We start from the raw sequence: 10,253 nt of genomic DNA on the forward strand, positions 1-10,253 counted from the left end.
AGTCTTTTTGTGTCACAGATATAGTCACAGAGGGCCACGCAGATGTTCCTGTGACTAAAGCCCATTGAAGAAGCGGAACAGCCTGTTGAAAAATACCACCAGAACAACAGACGTCTTCTCCGTCTTCGAGTTCCCCCTGTCCCACTACACGGAGCACGTTAAAACACGTATCGTCATAGTAGCCTCAATGTCTACACAGAGCACGCGTCATTATTTACGACCTCTGCATGTACGTTTCGATGTTTCCATCCCCAATAAATGTTGTCAATTATTATAAGTTTTTTTTTTTCATGAGTCGCTAGCATTACCTACTGGAAAGAGAAGCAATGCTGAGACACATATCATTCACGTGCATTTCACACACCGTTGATAAACGACTTTGCAGAAGGGGTCGCTGAAGTCTGCAGGTATTCTTCAGTGTCCAAAAAGCGCGCAAAGCAATTTGTAGCAAGTTGAACAAATACAGCAACATATTCATTTTCTAGACATAGCCTATCCATATCATTAGAAATAATTGATGATGATGATGATGATGATGATGATGATGATATCCTCAGCACATGGCTCGTACCCACTCCGGGGGATTGGCCAAGAATTGGGCACCTGAACTTTTAGATACGGTTTTTGAAACTACTGTTACAGTGCAATTTAGTAATCAGAACAGACAGAATAATTTTCCTATACTGCACTTTTTATAATATAAATGTCATGCTATATTTCTAGTTGTAAAAGTATGGATTTAAATTTTAGTCGTTTAGTTGATTGAATGAAACCACAAACGCCATCAAACACGTCCCTGTGGCTATAAAGCCGAATACCGAGGCACCGAAAGAGAGTACTATTTCGGATGTTAAATTTACCCCTAATTTAGCGGGCGGAATTTCAAGAAGTCTTTTTCTTTGTAATTTATACCGACGACATATTAAAAAGTAGTGTTCTGTGGTTTCTATTTTTAGACAGAATGGACACAGCGGCGATATCGCCAGACCAGCCCTGTGTAAATATAGGTTTAATGGTGGGACACGGCAGCGTAATTTTGTGATTATTACTGCCGATTGTCTTGATGGACACCAATGTATTTTCCACGGAAATTTTATGTGCAGAAATTCAGTCCATGATGTTATTGTTTCAATTATATCTCTACGAATTGAAAAATTCCGATATCTGATCGCGGTTATTTGTGCCACCACTGGAAGGACCGATATTATTGGTCCATTCAGGGATGCTCGCGCTAATGAATCGGCCATTTCATTTAAATGTAATCCGCAGTGTCCTGGTACCCATAATAATTTTACAAGATTCAGCTGGGGGGGAACTAATGTTAGAAACGTTTTTAAGCGCAGAGCAGACAGAAAGGGAATCTGTTATAATTACCGCGCTGGATTCATGTAAAGGGAGTTTACGCAGTGCAAGAATCATTGCTAAGAGCTCAGCTTCAAATACGGGAGTAAAATCTGGCAGTCTCAAGGAGAATGACCAGCCAAGCGACATCGAGAAAATGCCTACGCCTGCCTTATCGTCGTTCACAGAAGCGTCAGTGGCTATTATGCTAATTGTGTCTACGTGCGCAAGGTAATCTTGCAATATATTATTTAATAACCTGACTGAATGAAACTTAGGGTTCTGTGGGAAAATTTCATCGAATTCAATCTTTAAATTCTGATTTGAGTTATACGATGGAATAACGTCTCGAATTTTTACATTTAAACTCTCTAATTGTTTTTGTACAAAAATAATCTGTGGGGTGTGAAAACGTGGCCGATGAGCTAGAAAGCAGGAGTTTGGATCGTTTATAAATACATACTCGGATCATCTAATTGGAAAACTGTAGAATTTTAGAAATGTTTGTATCGTTAAGATGCGGAATCTGCGGGGCAATGTTGGTAGGCGCGCTTCCTGATAAAGAACATTGTTTGCTACAAACCTAGGGAGTCCCAGGCACAGGCGCAGGGCTTCACGCTCCAAAAGGACCAGAGGCTTAGTTTTATAAGCAGGGCTTCCTGAGAATAATACACAGCCGAATTGCAGTATTGGACGCACGTACATTTTGTATGTCACTATGAGAGCGTCCCTGCGTTGCCCATACTTTCGGTTGCTCAGTCTGCGTAGTAAACCTAAAGCACGCTGTGCCTTAGATGCTACATTTTCTATATGTGGACTCCAGTTGAGTTTTCCATCATAAATGATACCTAAATATTTAAGAGACTCAACCTGGGGAATTGGTTCTTGATTGTACACTATAGAGACTAATAATAGAAGTAATTGTTCGTTGGCTACCTCTTTCTCTTTAAAAATGTAATAAAATTTGTCCTGTGTACATATTGAAATATAATGTGTCTGTGTATGGTGTTCACACTGGAAATTAAAATAACATGTTGAAGTGAAAAAATGTGGATGAGGTAGCCGCCATTGGTGCTTCTAATGCGCTTGTTTTCCTATTGTCAGGATTTTCAGAAATAAAGCGAAAGTATGAATAAAAGCCGTGCACGTCCGCGTCCACAATGATGCAATTAGCTTTTAGCCACATTAACATTTGAAGGGAAAAGGTAGAGGCAACTCAAAAGAAACCATAAATGATTTGGGTAACAGGACTCTGGTAATGACATTTTAGGAGTGGGGGGCTGCGGCATCGCCGGGGGGGGGGGGGAGGCAGACCCCCCCCCCCCCCGAAAATCTTCGGAGGGGGCTCGAGCCCCGGAGCCCGCTAGTCGGCGCCTTTGCTTAGAAGATACATAAAGTGATCTTGAAAGAAGAGTCAAGTGTAATTATTAATAAACTTCTTTTAAATTGCAAACGTTACAAGATAACAAATAAATTGTGCCACGCCGCAAAATAACACCAAGAACAGCAAAAAAAAAAAAAAAAAAACTCTCGCTCTCGGGCTGTTCACGACCACGCAGTTGTTTGGCGGATCAAGTCGTTTTGACTGTTGCTGGTCAAGTTGCCGTCGTTGCCGGCGCTTGTAAATGTGGATTGTAAATGTTGTTTCTAACAACAATAAACTGTTTTCGTGCACACATTTTTATATTAAAAAAGTTGTCGCAGTTTCACCTGAAAGGTGAAGCATCAATTGCGATAGCAAACTTGAACAGAGCTATACGGAGTAATGATAGTAGCTTTATCAGCTGTATAAACTTGGACATGCAGCAGCACCGGCAACACGCAGAACTGTTGTCGACGCCGTCGGCGTTCTGCCCGCGTTCGCTCAAAATGCGTGCGGCGTTAGTGACTGTTGCCGGAGCCTCTGATATAAATAGGCACTTGGTGGATAAGTGGTTCTTGAGGGAAAGGGAAAGGTTGGCGCTATCTTCTGCAGCCCTTGATGCCGCAGCTAAACGTCGCCTCCCTTCCCTCCCCCCCCCCCCCCCACCGTCTTTCGTGCGTCGGAAGAAGGCACGTTTGCTCTACATATATGGTGATTGTAGAGGAGGAAAGAGACGCCTACTTCTGCAGCTCTTAAGGGAGCACAGAGCAGTCCCTCAAGGGCTGCAGAAGATAGCGCCAACCTTTCCCTTTCCCTCAAGAACCACTTATCATCACAGAGCAGAACGCGCGTTTGTTCTCCGCCGTGCGTTCACTCCCCGTGAAAGCGCGCGTCCCTCGCGCCCTTTCACTCGCACATACAGCGTTCGGCGCGCGGCGACGATTTCATCTCCATTGACGTCATAGGGAACCTCACGGTGACGGCGACGCCGACGGCAGAAATCTGCTTTTGAGTGTCCATATTTTATTTATTTATTTAGTACATACTGCAGACCACATTGTGGTCCTTGCAGGACGGGCAGACATTGAATACAAGACATATACAGTATAATATATATATACACACATTATATATATACACATATATATACACATATATAGACTTTACAATTATATATTGCTCACAGAAACACATCGTGAAAAGATCAAAAACGCAATACCTTAATCAATCTATGGTGCAATTAACAGAACGATGTAGAGAGAGAGAGAGAATAACTTTATTGAGAATGCCTGCAGAGTCGATTAGGCTCCCTCCACGCAGGGAGGACGAGCTTTCATCGCGACGCGGCCACTACGTCAGTCTCGATCGTGCGTTATGCTCCTCGAGGTCTTGCTCCCTCGCTACTTCCGCGGGTCCGAGAGGGCCGCCGCCCCCTTCCTGGGGGTGCCGCCCCCCTTATCCTCGGTTTCGCTAGGTTGCTGCCTTCCTAGAGCTGCCGAGACCTGCTGGACGGCCTTGAGTTGTGTCTCTTGATCGTAGATCCTCGTTGCAGCCTCTAGCTGCGGCGGGATCGTCGTCTTCTCACTGGCTTCTCTCGGATTTATACCACAGTCCCAAAGGATGTGAGCCGCGGTAGCTCTCTCCTTCGCACACAGTCTACACACGTCACTCGTGTACACACTCGGACACACGTGCTTAGCTAGCACCGGGGTGAGCAGGGACCCTGTCTGTAATTGTCTGTATAACACTGCCTCCTTCCGGGTAAGCCCCGGGTGAGGTGGGGGCATAGTCTGTCTGTTCAGTCTGTACCATTTCACTATTTCGTTGAAGGTGGTCATCTTGTCCTTGGCACTGTACCGCGACCAACACTCCGAGTCGGCCGTGTTTGCAGCCGCGCGGTTGGTTAGTCCTCGCGCGGCCGCGTTGGCCGTCTCGTTGTGGTTCGCGTTCCCGCGTTCCGACACGTCACTGCCCATGTGGGCCGGAAACCACTTGATCACAGCAGCACTTTTGCGCCCGATGTCTTCGACCTTGCGCAGTATGCGCGCGGCCTCACTACATACCATACCCTTGGCATAGTTCTTCACTGCCGTTCTAGAGTCACACAGCACTGTAGTGCATCCGGGGTCGGAGACGGCCAAGGCGATAGCCACCTCCTCCGCTTGGTGCGCTTCTCGAGTCCGGACGCTCGCTGCGGTCTTCGTTGCACCCGTCGATGCTCCGACGACCACAGCCGCGTATGCGTCGCTGCTGCCTCGATACTCCGCCGCGTCCACGTAGACGGCGCCTTCTTCTCTGGCGTGGAGGTCCACGAGAGCACTGGCCCTCGCCAACCTCCGCTCCTTGTTGTGCTCGGGGTTGACGTTCTTCGGGATCGGGCAGACCCTGAGCTTTCTATTGATGCTATCCGGTATAGGTACGTTGTTCTGCTGCTTGCCTTCGCTCGGCTCGAGGCCAAGGTCCCGCAGTATCTGTCTTCCGGTTCTCGTTTCAGAGAGACGTTCGAGTTGCGCTGTTCTATGTGCCTCGGCTATTTCGTCCAGCGTGTTGTGGACTCCCAGCGCCATGAATTTTTCGGTGCTCGTGCTCCCGAGGAGACCGAGTGCCGCCTTATACGCCTTGCGTATGGTGGCGTCTATCTTGTTACGTTCACTCGGCCTCCAGTTGTGGAAGGCGGCGACGTACGTTATGTGGCTAACTGCAAAGGATTGAACGAGCCTAGTCAGGCTCTCCTCCTTCATCCCCGCTCTTCTGTTGGACACCCTCTTGATGAGTCTCATTGCCGCGGCCGCTTTGCCCACGAGCTTGTTCACCGTTTCACCGTTTACTCGATTTCGCTCGATGAGCAGCCCGAGCACTCGAATCTTCTCGACTTCCGGTATTACTTGTCCTCCCGCCGTCTTGATCGTGATCTTGGGATGCTCGTACTTGAATTCCATATTCTTTCTTTTCCTGCCCGCTCCTTTCGGTGGAATCACCAGCAGCTCTGACTTGGCCGGAGAGCAGACGAGTCCAGACACGTCCAGCTGCTCCTCGATGGCGTTGACCGCTTTTTTGCAGCGTTGTCTCGATGTGTCCGTCGCTTCCTCCCGGTACACATAGCGTAACGTCGTCGGCGTAGATGGTGTGCCGGACTCCCGTTACTCTTTGTAGCCGGTTGCCCACCCCGATCATCACGAGGTTGAAGAGTAACGGGGAGATCACCGAGCCCTGCGGGGTTCCGACGCTGCCCAGCTTCTTCTCTTCGAGCTGCAGGTCTCCCGCGCAGATTTCGGTGGTCCGTTCCGTCAGGAAGTCTTTGATGTACTCGTATGTCTTTCTGCCCATGTTTAGCCTGGATACTTGGGCCAGGATAGCCGAGTGCCTCACTTTATCGAAGGCGCTCTGCAGGTCCAGCCCAAGTATGGCTCTGTTGTCCTTGGTGGCCGTCATATCGTCGATGATCTCGTTCTTCAGTAAGATCATGGCGTCTTGCGTCCCGAGCTTGTTCCGAAACCCTATGATGGAATTCGGGTAGAGCTCCGATTCTTCCAGGTAACGCTGCCACCTGTTCATGAGAACGTGCTCGAGGACCTTTCCCACGCACGAAGTCAGCGAGATCGGCCTGAGGTTCTCTATGTTTGGTGGTCTGCCAGGCTTGGGGATGAGGATCGTCTTGGCTGCTTTCCATTGCTTGGGTAGCCTTCCATCTTGCCAGCACTTGTTGTAGAATTTCGTGAGCGTTTCGATGGCCGCTTCGTTGAGATTCTTGAGCGCTCTGTTGGTCACTCGGTCGGGACCCGCGGCGGACCTGCCATTGAGATCCTGCAGAGCAGCTCTGACTTCCCATGTCTCGATGTCTCGATCTAGCGTCTCGTTCTCGTTGCCTTGGTAATCCGGGTGTCTTTCCGTGGGGGTGGTCGGTAGGTACTTGGCGTCCAAGTTCCGCTTGATCTCGTCCTCTCCGTGTTCGCAGATTGCCTTGTGTAGGATCCTGGCCAGGTTGTTGTGTTGGTGGCCCTTGGTCTTTGTTTCGTCGAGGAGGTGCCGCAGCATGTTCCACGTCTTGCCCTTGTGTAACTGTCCGTCGGCTTCATTGCAGGCCTCGTTCCATTGTTGGGTGCATAGCACCTTGCAGTGAGCCTCGATCTGCCTGTTGAGCTCGGCGATCTTCTTCCTTAGACTTCGGTTCGTTCGTTGCTTCTGCCACCTCGCCTTTATGGACTGCTTGGCTTCTATCAGGTGGGCGAGCCGACTGTCGATCTTGTCTATCCGTTCGTCCGTTTCCAGCTCTTTGGTGGCTCTTTCCGTCGTCTCAACGACGTTAGCCGCCCATTGTTCGATGTCCATAATGTCCAGTTGCACCGCGGGTAGTGCCGTTCGAAAGGCGTCCCAATCCGTAATGCGATGCTTCCTTATGCCGGTGTTGCCTTGGCCTTCGAGCGGTACGACGACCTCCACGATGTAGTGATCGCTGCCCAGCTCTTGTCCCGTGTTTCTCCATTCCGCTTGTCTCGTTCTTCCTTCGGTTTTGATGAAGGTAAGGTCCGGAGTGGTGTCTCTCGTAACCGATGTACCGATTCTGGTGGGAAAGACCGGATCCGTGATTAGGTTCAGTCCCACGTCGGTGGCATCTTGCATCAGCTCTCTTCCCTTGACCGTCGTTCTTTGGTAGCCCCAGCCTTGGTTCGGAGCGTTAAAGTCTCCGCACACTAGGAGCGTATTGCTCCCCGCGACTCTACTCGCCTTGTGAAGTAGTGCCTTGAACTTCTGTTGTCCGTGAGACGGATTGCTGTAGACGTTCACCAGGAAAGTGCTCTCCTTCCTCTTCTTGCCCGTAATTACTTCCACCGTGCAGTGTTCGATGGCGCTTCTGCCGATCAGTTCGTGTTCCATGAAGGTGATCCCTTTCCTAACGAAGGTGCAGACCCCTCTGCCCTTGCCCTTGGACGTGTCCCTTTCGCTCGGCGGGCTGTCGTGCGACCGGTAGCCCGGGAGTCTTGGTGTCTCTTCGCTGTGTGTTTCTTGTATCATTATTACGTCTGGTTTCCTCGTTTGTTGCTGCAAGTGTTGCAGCAGCACCGCTCTCTTGCCGGTAAAGCCGTTGCAATTCCAGTGCCAGACCAAGAGGTCTCTCACTGGCGGTGTGGTTACTGCTATGAGTGCTGTCCCGGCCATGATTGCTGCAGTTTGGCGATGATCTGTCCTTCCATACTTTGCATTTGTGCCTGTATGTGCGCCTGCAGCTGTGTTTGCATCTGCGCTATCATGTTCTGGATCGTGCTCTGAATGTTGGTTGTCATCTGCTGAACCGTTTGCTCGAGCGCGGTGAGGCGTTCGTTGGTTACCTTGCTGGTCGCCTCAAGATGGTCGAGTCTGTCGCCCTGTTTTTCGATTCTCTCCGTTATCTTTCGTTCTTTGGCACCCTCTATGGCTCTCCTCTTGGGAGCCGGTCCTGCCGCTATCGTGGCTCTCGGGTCTACCTCGACCTCTGGTTCGTCCTCGGTCATCTCTTGTTTCCTCTGTTGCGCGGGCGTCGGCTGCTGTTGCTGCTGTTGCTGCTGTTGCTGCATCGCAATTAATGTCGTTACCTTCTCGTTGATTTCCTTGATGGTTGCGTCCTGTTCGGCGATTCTCCGCTTTAGCTTCTCGTTCTCGTCTCTCAAGGATTTCTCCACCCCGTTCGCTTCTTGGATCTTCTTCGCGGCGTTTTGCGCCGGTGGTTGTCTCTTCTCTGCCATGTTTGCCTTGACTGCGTCGGCCCAGGAGCCTCTCTCCCTCGACTGCGACGGTCTGCGGCGACTGGCGCTCCTGCCTATTTTGCTGTCGTCCCTTTTGCGGCTGCTGTCGCGCTGCTTTGATTCCCCGCGGGGTCTCTCGGCAGGCGACGCTCGTCGCGGCGGAGAGCTTTCCGGGTCCGGTTGTTGCTGCATGGCTTCCATCTTGCGTTCCCATTGCCGCTTCTTCACCACGTACGGCATCTTGTACTTGTTTTTGCATTCCCTCTCGCCCGTTGGGTGCTGTCCCCCGCATAGCTTGCACTTGGGCTTGCATTCGCGTTCGTGACCCTCTCTGGGGTTCGCGATTCCGCAGCCGAAGCACACTTTGGCGTTGGTATTCGGGCATACGTCTCTTCTATGGCCGACCCTGCCGCATTGCTTGCACACGTCAAAGTGCTTGCGGTAAAGCCCGCACTTGACCAATATCGAGCCATACTTGACGTAGTTCGGTACTTTCTGTCCAGCGAAAAGTACTATCACCGTGGTTGTATTGCCGATTCTGTGCGCCTCCACCGCTAGGGGGTTGTAGGGGTTCACGATGTTTTCGGCTATCTCCTCCGGGGTATCGTCTACGGCTATACCTCGGATGACTCCCTTGACCGTGCCGTTTGGCGCCGTTCGGTAGGCGTTGATTTCGTATGTCTTACTTCCTATGTTAAGGGCTTTGACCTTAGAGTACAGCGTGGCGCGCCTCTCGTCCGGGGTGCTGACCACGATGATGTTTTGCTGCGCGTTTGTGCAGATGGTGTCTGCTTTGGCTTCTTCCTTCGTTACTCGAGCCGCCGTCCTGACGACCGACATGATAATTGAAGCCTCCGTTTTCGCTACGTTGAGACCGCCACGTGGTCTCATGACTACCTTGGTGTCTTCTTTCGGCATATCTATCGGCATCCTCGCCGCTTTCGTTACCGAAGCTGCAACTCTCTTAGCAAAGCTGGCCCTGGTCTTGGGTCTAGACTGGCGAGTAATGGTGGCGGACTCACCGCTTTCCTTGCCGGCCATGATCTGCTTGATGCGCTTGCCGGAGGCCGACCAGCCTTCGACTTCTTCCGGTGTAATGTCCTCTCCGTGAACTTCGATGCACGTGCGCCCGCCGAAACTGCCGATGCTCAGCGTTGACGCCGTGTTGTCTTCCATCGACGTGACCACTTCCATTTCGGACGCCATCTTGGTCGTACTCGTCGCTGGGTTAGGCCTAGCGGCCGGGCCCGTCACGACCGGTGGGCGTACTCGTGGTAGGCCTACGTTAGGCTTAGCGAAAAGTCCGCACCGCACCAGAGAAGAGTCCTCGTAAATCGAGAAAATCACGTACCGTTTGGTCAAAACTGGTACCGGTCGATGCCCCGCACCTTCGCGCACACTTTGGTACCAATTATATCGCGGTAACTGTAAATTAACGCTGCGTTGATTGGCATAATAGCAGGAGTCGATGTGAAGCGCGTCCGCTCCCGTCGACAACCGCGCGTTCCACCAGAGCGATGTAAAAAAAAAAAAAAAAAGGCTAGGGTATTGCGCACCAAAGGCAAGGGAGTTTCACAGTCAACGACTTGCCTTGCTCATTCAACAGCAAGGAGAACACATTCTATGCAAAAACAAAAACAAAACAAACAATAAAACAATATAAAAGAACTTACATACAACGCATTCACATGTTGTAAGGGGCGGGCAGCGAATTCCATTCAGAAATAGTCCGGGGGAAGAAGGAGAACTTGTAGCTGTCTGTCCTAGCATAGATAGGTGTCAGTGTATCCGGTCGATGGTGTCGTGTATACCTTGTGGAGAGAAGACTC

The 10,253-nt window shown here is 50.6% G+C and overlaps 1 protein-coding gene across 1 annotated transcript; it reads right to left on the reverse strand.

Annotated features, from left to right (window-relative positions):
• Positions 1-7,839: 7,839 nt before the first annotated feature.
• On the reverse strand, positions 7,840-9,906 carry LOC119455256 (uncharacterized). The gene has a single exon (XM_037716656.2). The coding sequence runs from the start codon at positions 9,628-9,630 to the stop codon at positions 7,840-7,842; it is 1,791 nt and encodes a 596-aa protein (XP_037572584.1). The 5' UTR covers positions 9,631-9,906.
• Between the last annotated feature and the right edge of the window lie 347 nt (positions 9,907-10,253).

This window comes from Dermacentor silvarum, chromosome 6, assembly GCF_013339745.2.
Source record: "Dermacentor silvarum isolate Dsil-2018 chromosome 6, BIME_Dsil_1.4, whole genome shotgun sequence".
NCBI lineage: Eukaryota > Metazoa > Arthropoda > Arachnida > Ixodida > Ixodidae > Dermacentor > Dermacentor silvarum.